General features: G+C 77.5%; 1 protein-coding gene across 1 annotated transcript; it reads left to right on the forward strand.

Moving 5' to 3' along the window:
* Positions 1–68: 68 nt before the first annotated feature.
* On the forward strand, positions 69–6715 carry KLHL33 (kelch like family member 33). The gene is given in 6 exon segments (XM_089774464.1): positions 69–411; positions 2115–2636; positions 2721–3648; positions 4024–4194; positions 6039–6382; positions 6385–6715. Coding segments are annotated over 5 exon segments (2202 nt in total). The 5' UTR covers positions 69–411; positions 2115–2125; the 3' UTR covers positions 6633–6715.
* Positions 6716–21315: the final 14600 nt, after the last annotated feature.

The following is a 21315-nucleotide window of genomic DNA, read 5'->3' on the forward strand; positions in this document are numbered from 1 at the left end:
CTCCCGGAGCCAGTCACAGAACACAAGCCGTATGACCTCCCCCCCCCCCCCGCTGCGACACCAGCCCCCAGGACGTCCCACTCCTCCACCAGCGCCTCCCCGCCCGCCAATCCCCACCAGGCTGGCGGTAGAGGGGCTAGGACATCCCGCCCCACGGCCAGGAATCCTGCCTGTGCTCCACAGCGAGGGGCCTCCAGGCTCCGGGCTCCGGGCCAGCAGCTCCCAGCCGCCTGGCCGCAGGCCCGGGAGGGCAGTACGGGGGCCAGGACACGCGGGGGCTGGCGGGGAGCCGGGTGTGCCCAGCCCGGCTATAATTAACCCTTGGGCCTGGGGCCAACGTTCCCGCAGCCTCGTCCGCAGGCCCCAGGACGGGCCGCCCCACAGCCCCCGCCCCACAGCGGCACCCAGCAGGTAGGGGCAGGGCAAAGGGGGGGGCGGGGGGGCAGGAATTCTGGGCCTGGATGGTGTGGAGAGGGGGGTGTCAGGTCTGCACCCCCGGCAAGCGCAGATAGCAGCTACCCGCGCACAGCAACTGCACCCCGACAACAACACAACTTGCAACCCCCGACAGCTACACAGACGGTAACGGCACCCCGACAACGACACACAACCCCCCAATAGCTACACACACGCGACACAGACGGTAACGGCACCCCGACAACGACACACAACCCCCCAATAGCTACACACACGCAACACAGACAGTAACGGCACCCCAACGACACACAACCCCCCAATAGCTACACACACGCGACACAGACGGTAACGGCACCCCGACAACGACACACAACCCCCCAATAGCTACACACACGCGACACAGACGGTAACGGCACCCCAACGACACACAACCCCCCAATAGCTACACACACGCAACACAGACGGTAACGGCACCCCGACAACGACACACAACCCCCCAATAGCTACACACACGCAACACAGACGGTAACGGCACCCCAACGACACACAACCCCCCAATAGCTACACACACGCGACACAGACGGTAACGGCACCCCGACAACGACACACAACCCCCCAATAGCTACACACACGCGACACAGACGGTAACGGCACCCCGACAACGACACACAACCCCCCAATAGCTACACACACGCGACACAGACGGTAACGGCACCCCAACGACACACAACCCCCCAATAGCTACACACACGCAACACAGACGGTAACGGCACCCCGACAACAACACACAACCCCCCAATAGCTACACACACGCGACACAGACGGTAACGGCACCCCGACAATTACACACAACCCCCCAATAGCTACACACACACAACACAGACAGTAACGGCACCCCGACAATTACACACAACCCCCCAATAGCTACACACACACAACACAGACAGTAACGGCACCCCGACAACGACACACAACCCCCCAATAGCTACACACACGCAATACAGATGGTAACGGCACCCCGACGACACACAACCCCCCAATAGCTACACACACGCAATACAGACAGTAACGGCACCCCAACGACACACAACCCCCCAATAGCTACACACACACACAACACAGATGGTAACAGCATGACACAACTACACCCCTACAACAACTACACACCCTGCAAACACTCCAGCAACTACACACACACATAACACAGGCATCCCCCACAACGCCTGCACACACACTCAGCCACCAGCCTACAGCAGCTACACACGCAACGTGGATAGGAGCTACACACACACATACCTCAAAAACATTTCCCCACAGCAACTACATCTACACACACATACAACAGCAACCGTCCCCAACTACGTACCCTGTAACTACCGCACAGCCACGATCCCCCCACCCACCACCAAACACACCCTCGCACACACTGTGCACCCCGGCAGGCTACTGACACACACATGCTCCCATAACACAACTACACAAACACACCCACCCGCCGCACAGCACTGCTGGGCACACCCGCCTCCCCCGGCTCCACAGCGCGCACAACCCTGTAGTCAACAGCTCTACCCCCAGAAATAGACCCCAAAGACACCGAGCCCCCCAACCCTGGCGGGGGGGGCTCTCCCTAGCCCTCTAGAAGGCACTGGGGGGCGTTTGGCTCCAGGCTGGGTCCCATTGGCGCCCTTTCCTGGCAGGTGCTGGAGCCATGTGGCCGGGCGAGGAGCCGGAGCCGGAGCCGGAGCCGCGCTGGGAGCTGCGCAGCGAGGGCCATGCCGGGCGGTTCTTCGAGGCGGCGTGGGAGCTGCGGGGGCAGGGCCGGCTGGTGGACGTGGTGGTGACGGCCGGCGCCCGGCGGTTCCCGGCCCACGGCCTGGTGCTGGCCGCCCTCAGCGCCTTCTTCCGCCAGCGCCTGGCGCGCGGGGCCGGCGGGGAGGTGGACGGGAGCCGGCTGGCCACGCCGCGCGCCTGGGAGGCCCTGCTGGACTTCGCCTACACGGGGGCCGTGGCGGCCGCGCCGGGCGCTGCTGGGGAGCTGGCGGCCGCAGGCCAGGCCCTGGGGGCCCCGCGAGTGGCGGAGCTCGGCCAGCGGGCGGGGGGGCTGCCGGGCCGGAGCCCCCAGGAGGAGCAGTGGGAGACGCTGCGGGGCATCCAGGAGCTGTACGCAGCCGGGGTGGGGTGCGACCTGACGCTGAGCTCCCAAGGCGAGACCTTCCCAGGTGCACGGGAGTGGGGGGCGCCGGCAGGGCTGGGGGCGGGGGGACACCCGGGGGTTCGGGGCCTGACCCCCTCTCTCCCCACAGCGCACCGGCTGGCGCTGAGCTGCGGCTGCGAGTACTTCCGGGCCATGCTGTGCGGCGGGATGCGGGAGGCGCTCCAGGGGGCCGCCCCCCTGCCCACGCTGCTGGCCCCGGCCGAGCTGCGCCTGCTGCTGCCCTTCGCCTACTCGGGCGCGGTGGCGGGCGGCTGGGCGGAGCTGCTGGCCGCGGCCGAGACCGCCCTGCAGTACCAGGCCTCGGAGCTGCTGGCGCTGTGCCTGGGGGCGCTGCGGCGGGGGCTGAGCCCGGCCCGCAGCCTGGACCTGCTGGCCTTCGCCCGCGCCTACGACCTGCGCCCGCTGGCCGCCGCCGCCCAGGCCTACGTGCTGGCCAACTTCGCCCAGGTGGCGCGGAGCCCCGGCTTCCCGGCTCTGCCGCTGCCCGAGCTGCTGGCCCTGCTGGGCGCCGACGAGCTGCAGCTGGCCGGCGAGCTGGAGGCGTTCGACGCCGCCCTGCGCTGGCTGGAGGCCGACCGCGCCCAGCGCCTGCCCCACGCCGAGACCGTCCTGGCCCGCGTCCGTTTCGGCCGCATGAGCACGCGGGAGCTGCGCCAGGCCCGGGCGGCCGAGCTGCTGGCACCGCCGGGCCGGCTCTACCAGCTGATGGTGGCAGCGGTGGGATGCGAGGGGCCTTCGCCCTGCCGGGTCCGCACGCCGCCCGAGGCCCTGGTGGTGTGTGGGGGTGAAGGGCTGGCCCCCAACCTGGCCACCCGCCGCCCCGTCCGGGAGCTCTGGTTCGCCCACCGCTTCCGCAGCGGCGTGGGGCTGGTCAAGGAGGTGGAGTGGCGGCGGCTGGGCCAGTTCCCGGACGGGCCGCGCTTCCGCCACGCCGTGGCTGTGCTGGGCAACGCGCTCTACGTGCTGGGCGGGAAGCGCGACCACGGCCTCCGCGACGCACTGGCCACGGCCTTCCGGTGAGTGGGGGGGCTTCTCCTCGGGGGGGCTGTCGGTCTGCGGGGCCTGGAGTGGCCAGACTGGGGGGGCGGGGAATGGGACCTGGGAGTGCAGGGTGTATGGGAAGGACTGGCCTGGAGGGGGGCAGGGAATGAGACCTGGGGGCAGGGAGAGGCAGGCTGGCCCAGGGGTCAGGGAATGGGACCTGGGGGGCAGGGAGAGGCAGGCTGGCCCAGGGGTCAGGGAATGGGACCTGGGGGGCAGGGAGAGGCTGGCTGGCCCAGGGGGCAGGGAATGGGACCTGGGGGGCAGGCAGGGGCTGTCTGGCCCGGGGGCAGGGCCCTGGGAAAAGCGGGGGGCTGTGGGGTCCCTTGCCCACCCTTGCCCTGTTGCAGGTACGACCCGGTGCAGGACTCCTGGCAGCGCCTGGCCGACATGCCCGGCGCCCGCAGCGCCTTCCCGGCCGTGGGGCTGGCGGGGCAGCTCTACGTCCTGGGGGGCAGCTCCAAGGAGGCCTACTGCACGGCCGGGGTGCACTGCTACGACCCTCCCACTGACACCTGGAGGTGAGGGGGGCAGGGGGCTGCCAGACGGTGTCACCAACAGTCCCGGACACTCTGGGCGCTACGGCGCGATCGACAGCCCCTCGGACCTGGACGATACCCGACGGTTCCATTGTCGCCTTTCCATTGTCGCCGTTCTATTGTCACCGTTCCATTGTCGCCGTTCCATTGTCGCCGTTCTATTGTCACCGTTCCATTGTCGCCGTTCCATTGTCACCGTTCTATTGTCGCCGTTCTATTGTCACCGTTCCATTGTCGCCGTTCCATTGTCGCCGTTCTATTTCACCGTTCCATTGTCGCCGTTCCATTGTCGCCGTTCTATTGTCACCGTTCCATTGTCGCCGTTCTATTGTCACCGTTCTATTGTCGCCGTTCCATTGTCGCCGTTCCATTGTCACCGTTCTATTGTCGCCGTTCCATTGTCTCGGTTCCATTGTCACCGTTCTATTGTCACCGTTCCATTGTCTCGGTTCCATTGTCACCGTTCCATTGTCACCGTTCCATTGTCTCGGTTCCATTGTCACCGTTCCATTGTCACCGTTCTATTGTCGCCGTTCCATTGTCTCGGTTCCATTGTCACCGTTCTATTGTCACCGTTCCATTGTCTCGGTTCCATTGTCACCGTTCCATTGTCACCGTTCCATTGTCTCGGTTCCATTGTCACCGTTCCATTGTCTCCGTTTGGTTCCCGCACAGAAAGCTCAAATACTGGACTGTCCAGTTCAGAACTGGACACCTGGCAACCCTGCTTGGTCGCCTGGGTCCTCTTGCCCCCCGCCTAGGCATCTGGGACCCCGGAGGGGACAGCCAGGAGGAGGTTATGGGGGAGGGGGCAGCTGTGGGAGGTCCGGGGGGGATTGTGGGGGAGGGGGCAGCTGTGGGAGGTCTGGGGGGATTGTGGGGGAGGGGGCAGCTGTGGGAGGTCTGGGGGGATTGTGGGGGAGGGGGCAGCTGTGGGAGGTCTGAGGGGGATTGTGGGGGAGGGGGCAGCTATGGGAGGTCCGGGGGGGATTGTGGGGGAGGTCTGGGGGGGATTGTGGGGGAGGAAGCAGCTGTGGGACGTCCGGGGGGGGATTGTGGGGGAGGGGGCAGCTATGGGAGGTCCGGGGGGGGGATTGTGGGGGAGGGGGCAGCTGTGGGAGGTCCGGGGGGGATTGTGGGGGAGGGGGCAGCTGTGGGAGGTCCGGGGGGGGATTGTGGGGGAGGGGGCAGCTATGGGAGGTCCGGGGGGATTGTGGGGGAGGAAGCAGCTGTGGGAGGTCCGGGGGGGGATTGTGGGGGAGGGGGCAGCTATGGGAGGTCCAGGGGGGATTGTGGGGGAGGTCTGGGGGGGATTGTGGGGGAGGAAGCAGCTGTGGGAGGTCCGGGGGGGGATTGTGGGGGAGGGGGCAGCTGTGGGAGGTCCGGGGGGGGATTGTGGGGGAGGGGGCAGCTATGGGAGTTCCGGGGGGATTGTGGGGGAGGGGGCAGCTGTGGGAGGTCCGGGGGGATTGTGGGGGAGGGGGCAGCTGTGGGAGGTCCGGGGGAAGATTGTGGGGGAGGGGGCAGCTATGGGAGGTCCGGGGGGGATTGTGGGGGAGGTCTGGGGGGGATTGTGGGGGAGGAAGCAGCTGTGGGAGGTCCGGGGGGGGATTGTGGGGGAGGGGGCAGCTATGGGAGGTCCGGGGGGGATTGTGGGGGAGGTCTGGGGGGGATTGTGGGGGAGGAAGCAGCTGTGGGAGGTCCGGGGGGATTGTGGGGGAGGGGACACCTGTAGGAGATCCAGGGGGTGCCGTGGGGGGGTCTGCTTGTTTCTGCCGTTGTCTCCATTTTGATTGGCTGACTCTTCTCTCCTCCCCCCCTTGCAGGCCGTGCCCCCCCCTGCCAGCACCGCTCTGCGGCCACGCGGCCTGCGCCCTGGACGGGTCCCTCTACGTCTCGGGGGGCAGCGACGGCTCCGACCACTGCCGGGCCTGGCTGCTGCGGCTGCGTCCAGGGGGGCCCCCGGCTCAGCTGGCCCCCATGGGGGAGGAGCGGGCCGGCCACGCCATGGAGGCCCTGGGGGGGCGGCTCTACGTGGCGGGGGGCCTGCGCTGGCGGGACGGGGCCTACGCCGACCAGCTGGCCTGCGAGGTCTACAGCCCCGGCCCGGACACCTGGGCCCGCCTGGCCCCCCTGCCCCGGGCCCACGTGGGGGCCGGCGCCGCCGTGCTGCAGGGGAGCTGCTGGTGCTGGGGGGCTACAGCCAGGAGACCGGCTGGGACACCCACCTGGTGCACGGCTACTGGCCGGAGCGGGGGTCCTGGCTGGCCCTGGGCGCCCTGCCCCAGCCCTGGGCCGACCTGCGGGCCGGCGTCCTGCGCCTGCCCCCCGCCCTGCGGGACGGCCTGGGCCCTGGGCAGCCACCGGGCCCCACAGCCCCTGGCGGCCCCCCGCGGGCCGGCGACCTGGCCCCCCTCTGAGCCCCCGCGGGCCTGAGACCTGGCCCCCCTCTGACCCCCCGCGGGCCGGCGACCTGGCCCCCCTCTGAGCCCCCGCGGGCCTGAGACCTGGCCCCCCTCTGAGCCCCCCCGGGCCTGAGACCTGGCCCCCCTCTGAGCCCCCGCGGGCCGGCGACCTGGCCCCCCTCTGAGCCCCCGCGGGCCTGAGACCTGGCCCCCCTCTGAGCCCCCCGCGGGCCGGCGACCTGGCCCCCCTCTGAGCCCCCGCGGGCCTGAGACCTGGCCCCCCTCTGAGCCCCCCGCGGGCCTGAGACCTGGCCCCCCTCTGACCCCCCCGCGGGCCTGAGACCTGGCCCCCCTCTGAGCCCCCCGCGGGCCGGCGACCTGGCCCCCCTCTGAGCCCCCCGCGGGCCGGCGACCTGGCCCCCCTCTGAGCCCCCGCGGGCCTGAGACCTGGCCCCCCTCTGAGCCCCCGCGGGCCGGCGACCTGGCCCCCCTCTGAGCCCCCCGCGGGCCGGCGACCTGGCCCCCCTCTGAGCCCCCCGCGGGCCGGCGACCTGGCCCCCCTCTGAGCCCCCCGCGGGCCGGCGACCTGGCCCCCCTCTGAGCCCCCGCGGGCCGGCGACCTGGCCCCCCTCTGAGCCCCCCGCGGGCCGGCGACCTGGCCCCCCTCTGAGCCCCCCACAGCCCCTGGCGACCTGGCCCCCCTCTGAGCCCCCCGCGGGCCGGCGACCTGGCCCCCCTCTGACCCCCTGCGGGCCGGCGACCTGGCCCCCCTCTGAGCCCCCGCGGGCCTGAGACCTGACCCCCCTCTGAGCCCCCCGCGGGCCGGCGACCTGGCCCCCCTCTGACCCCCCTGCGGGCCGGCGACCTGGCCCCCCTCTGAGCCCCCGCGGGCCTGAGACCTGGCCCCCCTCTGACCCCCCGCGGGCCTGAGACCTGACCCCCTCTGAGCCCCCGCGGGCCGGCGACCTGGCCCCCCTCTGAGCCCCCCCGGGCCTGAGACCTGGCCCCCCTCTGAGCCCCCCACAGCCCCTGGCGACCTGGCCCTCCTCTGACCCCCCGCGGGCCGGCGACCTGGCCCCCCCTCTGAGCCCCCCCGGGCCTGAGACCTGGCCCCCCTCTGAGCCCCCCACAGCCCCTGGCGACCTGGCCCTCCTCTGACCCCCCGCGGGCCTGAGACCTGGCCCCCCTCTGAGCCCCCCGCGGGCCGGCGACCTGGCCCCCCTCTGACCCCCTGCGGGCCGGCGACCTGGCCCCCCTCTGAGCCCCCCGCGGGCCTGAGACCTGGCCCCCCTCTGAGCCCCCGCGGGCCGGCGACCTGGCCCCCCTCTGAGCCCCCGCGGGCCGGCGACCTGGCCCCCCTCTGAGCCCCCGCGGGCCGGCGACCTGGCCCCCCTCTGAGCCCCCCACCGCCCGGCGACCTGGCCCCCCTCTGAGCCCCCGCGGGCCTGAGACCTGGCCCCCCTCTGAGCCCCCGCGGGCCGGCGACCTGGCCCCCCTCTGACCCCCCGCGGGCCTGAGACCTGGCCCCCCTCTGAGCCCCCGCGGGCCTGAGACCTGGCCCCCCTCTGAGCCCCCCGCGGGCCTGAGACCTGGCCCCCCTCTGAGCCCCCCGCGGGCCTGAGACCTGGCCCCCCTCTGAGCCCCCCGCGGGCCTGAGACCTGGCCCCCCTCTGAGCCCCCGCGGGCCTGAGACCTGGCCCCCCTCTGAGCCCCCCGCGGGCCTGAGACCTGGCCCCCCTCTGACCCCCCGCGGGCCGGCGACCTGGCCCCCCTCTGAGCCCCCGCGGGCCTGAGACCTGGCCCCCCTCTGAGCCCCCGCGGGCCGGCGACCTGGCCCCCCTCTGACCCCCCGCGGGCCTGAGACCTGGCCCCCCTCTGAGCCCCCCGCGGGCCTGAGACCTGGCCCCCCTCTGAGCCCCCCGCCGCCCGGCGACCTGGCCCCCCTCTGAGCCCCCCGCGGGCCGGCGACCTGGCCCCCCTCTGAGCCCCCGCGGGCCTGAGACCTGGCCCCCCTCTGAGCCCCCGCGGGCCGGCGACCTGGCCCCCCTCTGACCCCCCGCGGGCCTGAGACCTGGCCCCCCTCTGACCCCCCGCGGGCCTGAGACCTGGCCCCCCTCTGAGCCCCCGCGGGCCTGAGACCTGGCCCCCCTCTGAGCCCCTGCGGGCCTGAGACCTGGCCCCCCTCTGACCCCCCGCGGGCCTGAGACCTGGCCCCCCTCTGAGCCCCCGCGGGCCTGAGACCTGGCCCCCCTCTGAGCCCCCCACAGCCCCTGGCGACCTGGCCCCCCTCTGACCCCCGCGGGCCGGCGACCTGGCCCCCCTCTGAGCCCCCGCGGGCCGGCGACCTGGCCCCCCTCTGAACCCCCCCGGGCCTGAGACCTGGCCCCCCTCTGAACCCCCCCGGGCCTGAGACCTGGCCCCCCTCTGACCCCCCGCGGGCCTGAGACCTGGCCCCCCTCTGACCCCCCGCGGGCCGGCGACCTGGCCCCCCTCTGAGCCCCCGCGGGCCGGCGACCTGGCCCCCCTCTGAGCCCCCCCGGGCCTGAGACCTGGCCCCCCTCTGACCCCCCGCGGGCCTGAGACCTGGCCCCCCTCTGAGCCCCCGCGGGCCTGAGACCTGGCCCCCCCTCTGAGCCCCCGCGGGCCGGCGACCTGGCCCCCCTCTGAGCCCCCGCGGGCCGGCGACCTGGCCCCCCTCTGAGCCCCCCGCGGGCCAGCGACCTGGCCCCCCTCTGAGCCCCCCACAGCCCCTGGCGACCTGGCCCCCCTCTGAGCCCCCCGCGGGCCGGCGACCTGGCCCCCCTCTGACCCCCCGCGGGCCGGCGACCTGGCCCCCCTCTGAGCCCCCGCGGGCCGGCGACCTGGCCCCCCTCTGAGCCCCCGCGGGCCGGCGACCTGGCCCCCCTCTGAGCCCCCCCGGGCCTGAGACCTGGCCCCCCTCTGAGCCCCCCACAGCCCCTGGCGACCTGGCCCTCCTCTGACCCCCCGCGGGCCGGCGACCTGGCCCCCCTCTGACCCCCCGCGGGCCGGCGACCTGGCCCCCCTCTGAGCCCCCCCGGGCCTGAGACCTGGCCCCCCTCTGAGCCCCCCACAGCCCCTGGCGACCTGGCCCTCCTCTGACCCCCCGCGGGCCTGAGACCTGGCCCCCCTCTGAGCCCCCCGCGGGCCGCGACCTGGCCCCCCTCTGACCCCCTGCGGGCCGGCGACCTGGCCCCCCTCTGAGCCCCCCGCGGGCCTGAGACCTGGCCCCCCTCTGAGCCCCCGCGGGCCGGCGACCTGGCCCCCCTCTGAGCCCCCGCGGGCCGGCGACCTGGCCCCCCTCTGAGCCCCCGCGGGCCGGCGACCTGGCCCCCCTCTGAGCCCCCCACAGCCCCTGGCGACCTGGCCCCCCTCTGAGCCCCCGCGGGCCTGAGACCTGGCCCCCCTCTGAGCCCCCGCGGGCCGGCGACCTGGCCCCCCTCTGACCCCCCGCGGGCCTGAGACCTGGCCCCCCTCTGAGCCCCCCGCGGGCCTGAGACCTGGCCCCCCTCTGAGCCCCCGCGGGCCGGCGACCTGGCCCCCCTCTGAGCCCCCGCGGGCCGGCGACCTGGCCCCCCTCTGAGCCCCCACCGCCCGGCGACCTGGCCCCCCTCTGACCCCCCGCGGGCCGGCGACCTGGCCCCCCTCTGAGCCCCCCGCGGGCCGGCGACCTGGCCCCCCTCTGAGCCCCCGCGGGCCGGCGACCTGGCCCCCCTCTGAGCCCCCGCGGGCCAGAGACCTGGCCCCCCTCTGAGCCCCCCGCGGGCCTGAGACCTGGCCCCCCTCTGAGCCCCCGCGGGCCTGAGACCTGGCCCCCCTCTGACCCCCCGCGGGCCTGAGACCTGGCCCCCCTCTGAGCCCCCGCGGGCCTGAGACCTGGCCCCCCTCTGAGCCCCCGCGGGCCTGAGACCTGGCCCCCCTCTGACCCCCCGCGGGCCTGAGACCTGGCCCCCCTCTGACCCCCCGCGGGCCTGAGACCTGGCCCCCCTCTGAGCCCCCGCGGGCCGGCGACCTGGCCCCCCTCTGAGCCCCCCGCGGGCCGGCGACCTGGCCCCCCTCTGACCCCCCGCGGGCCGGCGACCTGGCCCCCTCTGACCCCCGCGGGCCTGAGACCTGGCCCCCCTCTGAGCCCCCGCGGGCCGGCGACCTGGCCCCCCTCTGAGCCCCCCCAGGCCTGAGACCTGGCCCCCCCTCTGAGCCCCCCGCGGGCCGGCGACCTGGCCCCCCTCTGAGCCCCCCGTGGGCCGGCGACCTGGCCCCCCTCTGAGCCCCCCGCGGGCCGGCGACCTGGCCCCCCTCTGAGCCCCCGCGGGCCTGAGACCTGGCCCCCCTCTGAGCCCCCCGCGGGCCAGAGACCTGGCCCCCCTCTGAGCCCCCCGCGGGCCAGAGACCTGGCCCCCCTCTGAGCCCCCGCGGGCCAGAGACCTGGCCCCCCTCTGAGCCCCCCGCGGGCCAGAGACCTGGCCCCCCTCTGAGCCCCCGCGGGCCTGAGACCTGGCCCCCCTCTGAGCCCCCCGCGGGCCTGAGACCTGGCCCCCCTCTGAGCCCCCCCCGGGCCTGAGACCTGGCCCCCCTCTGAGCCCCCGCGGGCCGGCGACCTGGCCCCCCTCTGACCCCCGCGGGCCTGAGACCTGGCCCCCCTCTGAGCCCCCCGCGGGCCAGAGACCTGGCCCCCCTCTGAGCCCCCGCGGGCCGGCGACCTGGCCCCCCTCTGAGCCCCCCGCGGGCCTGAGACCTGGCCCCCCTCTGAGCCCCCCGTGGGCCGGCGACCTGGCCCCCCTCTGAGCCCCCCGCGGGCCTGAGACCTGGCCCCCCTCTGACCCCCCGCGGGCCGGCGACCTGGCCCCCTCTGAGCCCCCCGCGGGCCTGAGACCTGGCCCCCCTCTGAGCCCCCGCGGGCCTGAGACCTGGCCCCCCTCTGAGCCCCCGCGGGCCGGGCCCGGCGACCTGGCCCCCACTCTGAGCCCCCGCGGGCTGAGACCTGGCCCCCTCTGAGCCCCCCGCGGGCCTGGGGCCTGGCCCCCCTCTGAGCCCCGCGGGCCTGAGACCTGGCCCCCTCTGAGCCCCCGCGGGGCTGAGACCCTCGGCCCCCCTCTGGGCCCCCGCGGGCCTGAGACCTGGCCCCCCTCTGAGCCCCCGCGGGCTGAGACCTGGCCCCCCTCTGACCCCCCGCGGGCCGGCGACCTGGCCCCCTCTGAGCCCCAGCAGGGCCGGCGACCTGGCCCCCTCTGAGCCCCCACCGCGGGCCAGAGACCTGGCCCCCCTCTGGCCCCCGCGGGCCGGCGACCTGGCCCCCCTCTGACCCCCGCGGGCCGGCCTGGCCCCTCTGAGCCCCCGCGGTCCGGGGGCCTGGCCCCCTCGGCCCCCGCGGGCCGGCGACCTGGCCCCCTCTGAGCCCCCGCGGGCCGGCGACCCTGGCCCCCCTCTGAGCCCCCGCGGGCCGGCGACCTGGCCCCCCTCTCTGAGCCCCCGCGGGCCTGAGACCTGGCCCCCTCTGAGCCCCCGCGGGCCCGGCGACCTGGCCCCCTCTGAGCCCCCGCGGGCCTGAGACCTGGCCCCCCTCTGAGCCCCCCGCGGGCCTGAGACCTGGCCCCCCTCTGAGCCCCCGCGGGCCCGGCGACCCTGGCCCCCTCTGAGCCCCCGCGGGCCCCTGAGACCTGGCCCCCCTCTGAGCCCCCGCGGGCCCTGAGACCTGGCCCCCCTCTGAGCCCCCCCGCGGGCCTGAGACCTGGCCCCCCTCTGAGCCCCCGCGGGCCGGCGACCTGACCCCCTCTGAGCCCCCGCGGGCGGCGACCTGGCCCCCCTGGCCCCCCTCTGAGCCCCCGCGGGCCCGGCGACCTGGCCCCCCTCTGAGCCCCGCGGGCCTGAGTGGCCCCTGAGCCCCCGCGGGCTGAGACCTGGCCCCCCTCTGAGCCCCCGCGGGCGGCGACCTGGCCCCCCTCTGAGCCCCCGCGGGCCTGAGACCTGGCCCCCCTCTGAGCCCCCGCGGGCCTGAGACCTGGCCCCCCTCTGACCCCCGCGGGCCTGAGACCTGGCCCCCCTCTGAGCCCCCGCGGGCCGGCGACCTGGCCCCCCTCTGAGCCCCCGCGGGCCTGAGACCTGGCCCCCCCTCTGAGCCCCCCGCGGGCCGGCGACCTGGCCCCCCTCTGAGCCCCCCGCGGGCCTGAGACCTGGCCCCCCTCTGAGCCCCCCGCGGGCCTGAGACCTGGCCCCCCTCTGAGCCCCCGCGGGCCTGAGACCTGGCCCCCCTCTGAGCCCCCGCGGGCCTGAGACCTGGCCCCCCTCTGAGCCCCCCGGGCCTGAGACCTGGCCCCCTCTGAGCCCCCGCGGGCCGGCGACCTGGCCCCCCTCTGACCCCCCGCGGGCCGGTGACCTGGCCCCTCTCTGACCCCCCGCGGGCCTGAGACCTGGCCCCCTCTGAGCCCCCGCGGGCCGGCGACCTGGCCCCCTCTGACCCCCCGCGGGCCGGCGACCTGGCCCCCCTCTGACCCCCCGCGGGCCGGCGACCTGGCCCCCCTCTGAGCCCCCGCGGGCCTGAGACCTGGCCCCCCTCTGAGCCCCGCGGGCCTGAGACCTGGCCCCCCTCTGAGCCCCCCCCGGGCCTGAGACCTGGCCCCCCTCTGAGCCCCCCGCGGGCCGGCGACCTGGCCCCCCCTCTGACCCCCCGCGGGCCGGCGACCTGGCCCCCCTCTGAGCCCCCGCGGGCCGGCGACCTGGCCCCCCTCTGAGCCCCCCCGGGCCTGAGACCTGGCCCCCCCTCTGAGCCCCCGCGGGCCGGTGACCTGGCCCCTCTCTGACCCCCCGCGGGCCTGAGACCTGGCCCCCCTCTGAGCCCCCCGCGGGCCGGCGACCTGGCCCCCCTCTGAGCCCCCCGCGGGCCAGAGACCTGGCCCCCCTCTGACCCCCCGCGGGCCGGCGACCTGGCCCCCCTCTGACCCCCCGCGGGCCGGAGACCTGGCCCCCCTCTGAGCCCCCCACAGCCCCTGGCGACCTGGCCCCCCTCTGAGCCCCCGCGGGCCTGAGACCTGGCCCCCCTCTGAGCCCCCGCGGGCCGGCGACCTGGCCCCCCTCTGAGCCCCCGCGGGCCTGAGACCTGGCCCCCCTCTGAGCCCCCGCGGGCCGGCGACCTGGCCCCCCTCTGAGCCCCCGCGGGCCTGAGACCTGGCCCCCCTCTGAGCCCCCGCGGGCCTGAGACCTGGCCCCCCTCTGAGCCCCCGCGGGCCGGCGACCTGGCCCCCCTCTGAGCCCCCGCGGGCCAGCGACCTGGCCCCCCTCTGACCCCCCGCGGGCCGGCGACCTGGCCCCCCTCTGAGCCCCCGCGGGCCTGAGACCTGGCCCCCCTCTGAGCCCCCGCGGGCCGGCGACCTGGCCCCCCTCTGACCCCCCGCGGGCCGGCGACCTGGCCCCCCTCTGAGCCCCCCCGGGCCTGAGACCTGGCCCCCCTCTGAGCCCCCCGCGGGCCTGAGACCTGGCCCCCCTCTGAGCCCCCCGCGGGCCTGAGACCTGGCCCCCCTCTGAGCCCCCGCGGGCCGGCGACCTGGCCCCCCTCTGACCCCCGCGGGCCGGCGACCTGGCCCCCCTCTGAGCCCCCCGCGGGCCTGAGACCTGGCCCCCCTCTGACCCCCCGCGGGCCGGCGACCTGGCCCCCCTCTGACCCCCCGCGGGCCGGCGACCTGGCCCCCCTCTGAGCCCCCGCGGGCCTGAGACCTGGCCCCCCTCTGACCCCCCCGCGGGCCGGAGACCTGGCCCCCCTCTGAGCCCCCGCGGGCCGGCGACCTGGTCCCCCTCTGAGCCCCCGCGGGCCTGAGACCTGGCCCCCCTCTGAGCCCCCGCGGGCCGGCGACCTGGCCCCCCTCTGAGCCCCCGTGGGCCGGAGACCTGGCCCCCCTCTGAGCCCCCCGCGGGCCTGAGACCTGGCCCCCCTCTGAGCCCCCGCGGGCCGGCGACCTGGCCCCCCTCTGAGCCCCCGCGGGCCGGCGACCTGGCCCCCCTCTGAGCCCCCGTGGGCCGGAGACCTGGCCCCCCTCTGACCCCCGCGGTCCTGAGACCTGGCCCCCCTCTGAGCCCCCGCGGGCCGGCGACCTGGCCCCCCTCTGACCCCCCGCGGGCCAGAGACCTGGCCCCCCTCTGAACCCCCGCGGGCCTGAGACCTGGCCCCCCTCTGAGCCCCCGCGGGCCTGAGACCTGGCCCCCCTCTGAGCCCCCGCGGGCCTGAGACCTGGCCCCCCTCTGAGCCCCCGCGGGCCGGCGACCTGGCCCCCCTCTGACCCCCCGCGGGCCAGAGACCTGGCCCCCCTCTGAACCCCCGCGGGCCTGAGACCTGGCCCCCCTCTGACCCCCCGCGGTCCTGAGACCTGGCCCCCCTCTGAGCCCCCGCGGGCCGGCGACCTGGCCCCCCTCTGACCCCCCGCGGGCCAGAGACCTGGCCCCCCTCTGACCCCCCGCGGGCCAGAGACCTGGCCCCCCTCTGACCCCCCGCGGTCCTGAGACCTGGCCCCCCTCTGAGCCCCCGCGGGCCGGCGACCTGGCCCCCCTCTGACCCCCCGCGGGCCAGAGACCTGGCCCCCCTCTGAACCCCCGCGGGCCTGAGACCTGGCCCCCCTCTGACCCCCCCGCGGGCCTGAGACCTGGCCCCCCTCTGAGCCCCCGCGGGCCTGAGACCTGGCCCCCCTCTGAGCCCCCCGCGGGCCTGAGACCTGGCCCCCCTCTGACCCCCCGCGGGCCGGCGACCTGGTCCCCCTCTAACCCCCCGCGGGCCTGAGACCTGGCCCCCCTCTGACCCCCCGCGGGCCAGAGACCTGGTCCCCCTCTGAACCCCCCGCGGGCCAGAGACCTGGCCCCCCTCTGAGCCCCCGCGGGCCGGCGACCTGGCCCCCCTCTGACCCACCGCGGGCCAGAGACCTGGTCCCCCTCTGAGCCCCCGCGGGCCTGAGACCTGGCCCCCCTCTGAGCCCCCGCGGGCCTGAGACCTGGCCCCCCTCTGACCCCCCGCGGGCCGGCGACCTGGCCCCCCTCTGAGCCCCCCGCGGGCCTGAGACCTGGCCCCCCTCTGAGCCCCCCACAGCCCCTGGCGACCTGGCCCCCCTCTGAGCCCCCCGCGGGCCTGAGACCTGGCCCCCCTCTGACCCCCCGCGGGCCTGAGACCTGGCCCCCCTCTGAGCCCCCCGCGGGCCTGAGACCTGGCCCCCCTCTGAGCCCCCGCGGGCCGGCGACCTGGCCCCCTCTGAGCCCCCGCGGGCCTGAGACCTGGCCCCCCTCTGAGCCCCCGCGGGCCTGAGACCTGGCCCCCCTCTGAGCCCCCCGCGGGCCTGAGACCTGGCCCCCCTCTGAGCCCCCCGCGGGCCTGAGACCTGGCCCCCCTCTGACCCCCCGCGGGCCTGAGACCTGGCCCCCCTCTGAGCCCCCCGCGGGCCTGAGACCTGGCCCCCCTCTGAGCCCCCCGCGGGCCGGCGACCTGGCCCCCCTCTGACCCCCCCGCGGGCCTGAGACCTGGCCCCCTCTGAGCCCCCCGCGGGCCGGCGACCTGGCCCCCCTCTGAGCCCCCGCGGGCCGGCGACCTGGCCCCCCTCTGAGCCCCCGCGGGCCGGCGACCTGGCCCCCCTCTGAGCCCCCCGCGGGCCGGCGACCTGGCCCCCCTCTGACCCCCGCGGGCCTGAGACCTGGCCCCCTCTGAGCCCCCGCGGGCCGGCGACCTGGCCCCCCTCTGAGCCCCCCGCGGGCCAGAGACCTGGCCCCCCTCTGACCCCCGCGGGCCTGAGACCTGGCCCCCTCTGAGCCCCCGCGGGCCGGAGACCTGGCCCCCCTCTGAGCCCCCCGCGGGCCGGCGACCTGGCCCCCCTCTGAGCCCCCGCGGGCCAGAGACCTGGCCCCCCTCTGACCCCCCGCGGGCCGGAGACCTGGCCCCCTCTGAGCCCCCCGCGGGCCTGAGACCTGGCCCCCCTCTGAGCCCCCGCGGGCCGGAGACCTGGCCCCCCTCTGAGCCCCCCGCGGGCCTGAGACCTGGCCCCCCTCTGAGCCCCCGCGGGCCGGCGACCTGGCCCCCCTCTGAGCCCCCCGCGGGCCAGAGACCTGGCCCCCCTCTGAGCCCCCGCGGGCCGGCGACCTGGCCCCCCTCTGAGCCCCCCGCGGGCCTGAGACCTGGCCCCCCTCTGACCCCCGCGCGGGCCTGAGACCTGGCCCCCCTCTGAGCCCCCCGCGGGCCTGAGACCTGGCCCCCCTCTGAGCCCCCCGCGGGCCGGCGACCTGGCCCCCCTCTGACCCCCCGCGGGCCTGAGACCTGGCCCCCCTCTGAGCCCCCCGCGGGCCGGCGACCTGGCCCCCCTCTGAGCCCCCGCGGGCCGGCGACCTGGCCCCCCTCTGAGCCCCCGCGGGCCGGCGACCTGGCCCCCCTCTGAGCCCCCCGCGGGCCTGAGACCTGGCCCCCCTCTGAGCCCCCCGCGGGCCTGAGACCTGGCCCCCCTCTGAGCCCCCGCGGGCCTGAGACCTGGCCCCCCTCTGAGCCCCCGCGGGCCTGAGACCTGGCCCCCCTCTGAGCCCCCGCGGGCCGGCGACCTGGCCCCCCTCTGAGCCCCCGCGGGCCTGAGACCTGGCCCCCCTCTGAGCCCCCCGCGGGCCTGAGACCTGGCCCCCCTCTGAGCCCCCCGCGGGCCGGCGACCTGGCCCCCCTCTGAGCCCCCGCGGGCCTGAGACCTGGCCCCCCTCTGAGCCCCCGCGGGCCTGAGACCTGGCCCCCCTCTGAGCCCCCGCGGGCCGGCGACCTGGCCCCCCTCTGACCCCCCGCGGGCCGGCGACCTGGCCCCCCTCTGAGCCCCCCCGGGCCGGAGACCTGGCCCCCCTCTGAGCCCCCCGCGGGCCTGAGACCTGGCCCCCCTCTGAGCCCCCCGCGGGCCGGCGACCTGGCCCCCCTCTGAGCCCCCCGCGGGCCGGCGACCTGGCCCCCCTCTGAGCCCCCGCGGGCCTGAGACCTGGCCCCCCTCTGAGCCCCCGCGGGCCGGCGACCTGGCCCCTCTCTGACCCCCCGCGGGCCTGAGACCTGGCCCCCCTCTGAGCCCCCCCGGGCCTGAGACCTGGCCCCCCTCTGAGCCCCCCGCGGGCCGGCGACCTGGCCCCCCTCTGACCCCCCGCGGGCCGGTGACCTGGCCCCCCTCTGAGCCCCCCGCGGGCCGGCGACCTGGCCCCCCTCTGAGCCCCCGCGGGCCGGAGACCTGGCCCCCCTCTGAGCCCCCGCGGGCCGGCGACCTGGTCCCCCTCTGACCCCCCGCGGGCCTGAGACCTGGCCCCCCTCTGACCCCCCGCGGGCCTGAGACCTGGCCCCCCTCTGAGCCCCCCGCGGGCCGGCGACCTGGTCCCCCTCTGACCCCCCGCGGGCCTGAGACCTGGCCCCCCTCTGACCCCCCGCGGGCCTGAGACCTGGCCCCCCTCTGAGCCCCCCGCGGGCCGGCGACCTGGCCCCCCTCTGAGCCCCCCACAGCCCCTGGCGACCTGGCCCCCCTCTGAGCCCCCCGCGGGCCGGCGACCTGGCCCCCCTCTGAGCCCCCCGCGGGCCTGAGACCTGGCCCCCCTCTGAGCCCCCGCGGGCCTGAGACCTGGCCCCCCTCTGAGCCCCCGCGGGCCGGAGACCTGGCCCCCCTCTGAGCCCCCCACAGCCCCTGGCGACCTGGCCCCCCTCTGAGCCCCCGCGGGCCGGCGACCTGGCCCCCCTCTGAGCCCCCCGTGGGCCTGAGACCTGGCCCCCCTCTGAGCCCCCGCGGGCCTGAGACCTGGCCCCCCTCTGAGCCCCCGCGGGCCGGCGACCTGGCCCCCCTCTGAGCCCCCGCGGGCCGGCGACCTGGCCCCCCTCTGAGCCCCCGCGGGCCGGCGACCTGGCCCCCCTCTGAGCCCCCCGTGGGCCTGAGACCTGGCCCCCCTCTGAGCCCCCGCGGGCCTGAGACCTGGCCCCCCTCTGAGCCCCCCCGGGCCTGAGACCTGGCCCCCCTCTGAGCCCCCGCGGGCCGGCGACCTGGTCCCCCTCTGAGCCCCCGCGGGCCGGCGACCTGGCCCCCCTCTGAGCCCCCGCGGGCCGGCGACCTGGCCCCCCTCTGAGCCCCCGCGGGCCTGAGACCTGGTCCCCCTCTGAGCCCCCGCGGGCCTGAGACCTGGCCCCCCTCTGAGCCCCCGCGGGCCGGCGACCTGGCCCCCCTCTGAGCCCCCGCGGGCCGGCGACCTGGCCCCCCTCTGAGCCCCCGCGGGCCTGAGACCTGGCCCCCCTCTGAGCCCCCGCGGGCCTGAGACCTGGCCCCCCTCTGACCCCCCGCGGGCCTGAGACCTGGCCCCCCTCTGAGCCCCCGCGGGCCGGCGACCTGGCCCCCCTCTGAGCCCCCGCGGGCCTGAGACCTGGCCCCCCTCTGAGCCCCCCGCGGGCCTGAGACCTGGTCCCCCTCTGAGCCCCCGCGGGCCGGCGACCTGGCCCCCCTCTGAGCCCCCGCGGGCCTGAGACCTGGCCCCCCTCTGAGCCCCCGCGGGCCTGAGACCTGGCCCCCCTCTGAGCCCCCGCGGGCCTGAGACCTGGCCCCCCTCTGACCCCCGCGGTCCTGAGACCTGGCCCCCCTCTGAGCCCCCGCGGGCCTGAGACCTGGCCCCCCTCTGATCCCCCGCGGGCCTGAGACCTGGCCCCCCTCTGAGCCCCCCGCGGGCCTGAGACCTGGCCCCCCTCTGAGCCCCCCGCGGGCCTGAGACCTGGCCCCCCTCTGATCCCCCGCGGGCCTGAGACCTGGCCCCCCTCTGAGCCCCCCGCGGGCCTGAGACCTGGCCCCCCTCTGACCCCCCGCGGGCCGGCGACCTGGCCCCCCTCTGAGCCCCCCCGGGCCTGAGACCTGGCCCCCCTCTGAGCCCCCCGCGGGCCTGAGACCTGGCCCCCCTCTGAGCCCCCGCGGGCCTGAGACCTGGCCCCCCTCTGATCCCCCGCGGGCCTGAGACCTGGCCCCCCTCTGAGCCCCCGCGGGCCTGAGACCTGGCCCCCCTCTGAGCCCCCGCGGGCCGGCGACCTGGCCCCCCTCTGAGCCCCCGCGGGCCTGAGACCTGGCCCCCCTCTGACCCCGCGGGCCGGCGACCTGGCCCCCCTCTGAACCCCCGCGGGCCTGAGACCTGGCCCCCCTCTGAGCCCCCGCGGGCCGGCGACCTGGCCCCCCTCTGACCCACCGCAGGCCAGAGACCTGGTCCCCCTCTGACCCACCGCGGGCCAGAGACCTGGCCCCCCTCTGAGCCCCCGCGGGCCTGAGACCTGGCCCCCCTCTGAGCCCCCGCGGGCCGGCGACCTGGCCCCCCTCTGAGCCCCCGCGGGCCTGAGACCTGGCCCCCCTCTGAGCCCCCCGCGGGCCGGCGACCTGGCCCCCCTCTGAGCCCCCGCGGGCCGGCGACCTGGCCCCCCTCTGAGCCCCCGCGGGCCGGCGACCTGGCCCCCCTCTGAGCCCCCGCGGGCCGGCGACCTGGCCCCCCTCTGAGCCCCCGCGGGCCGGCGACCTGGCCCCCCTCTGAGCCCCCGCGGGCCGGCGACCTGGCCCCCCTCTGAGCCCCCGCGGGCCTGAGACCTGGCCCCCCTCTGAGCCCCCGCGGGCCGGCGACCTGGCCCCCCTCTGAGCCCCCCGCGGGCCGGCGACCTGGCCCCCCTCTGAGCCCCCGCGGGCCGGCGACCTGGCCCCCCTCTGACCCCCCGCGGGCCGGCGACCTGGCCCCCCTCTGAGCCCCCGCGGGCGGCGACCTGGCCCCCCTCTGAGCCCCCGCGGGCCGGCGACCTGGCCCCCCTCTGAGCCCCCCGCGGGCCGGCGACCTGGCCCCCCTCTGAGCCCCCGCGGGCCGGCGACCTGGCCCCCCTCTGACCCCCCGCGGGCCGGCGACCTGGCCCCCCTCTGAGCCCCCGCGGGCCGGCGACCTGGCCCCCCTCTGAGCCCCCGCGGGCCTGAGACCTGGCCCCCCTCTGAGCCCCCGCGGGCCGGAGACCTGGCCCCCCTCTGAGCCCCCCGCGGGCCTGAGACCTGGCCCCCCTCTGAGCCCCCCGCGGGCCTGAGACCTGGCCCCCCTCTGAGCCCCCCACAGCCCCTGGCGACCTGGCCCCCCTCTGAGCCCCCCGCGGGCCTGAGACCTGGCCCCCCTCTGACCCCCCGCGGGCCTGAGACCTGGCCCCCCTCTGAGCCCCGCGGGCCGGCGACCTGGCCCCCCTCTGAGCCCCCGCGGGCCGGCGACCTGGCCCCCCTCTGAGCCCCCGCGGGCCTGAGACCTGGCCCCCCTCTGAGCCCCCGCGGGCCTGAGACCTGGCCCCCCTCTGAGCCCCCCGCGGGCCTGAGACCTGGCCCCCCTCTGAGCCCCCGCGGGCCTGAGACCTGGCCCCCCTCTGAGCCCCCCGCGGGCCTGAGACCTGGCCCCCCTCTGAGCCCCCCGCGGGCCGGCGACCTGGCCCCCCTCTGACCCCCCGCGGGCCTGAGACCTGGCCCCCCTCTGAGCCCCCCCGGGCCTGAGACCTGGCCCCCCTCTGAGCCCCCGCGGGCCGGCGACCTGGCCCCCCTCTGAGCCCCCCGCGGGCCGGCGACCTGGCCCCCCTCTGACCCCCGCGGGCCTGAGACCTGGCCCCCTCTGAGCCCCCGCGGGCCGGCGACCTGGCCCCCCTCTGAGCCCCCGCGGGCCAGAGACCTGGCCCCCCTCTGACCCC

Source organism: Pelodiscus sinensis, chromosome 30 (genome assembly GCF_052426305.1).
Source record: "Pelodiscus sinensis isolate ZL-2025 chromosome 30, ASM5242630v1, whole genome shotgun sequence".
NCBI classification, from domain to species: Eukaryota; Metazoa; Chordata; order Testudines; family Trionychidae; genus Pelodiscus; species Pelodiscus sinensis.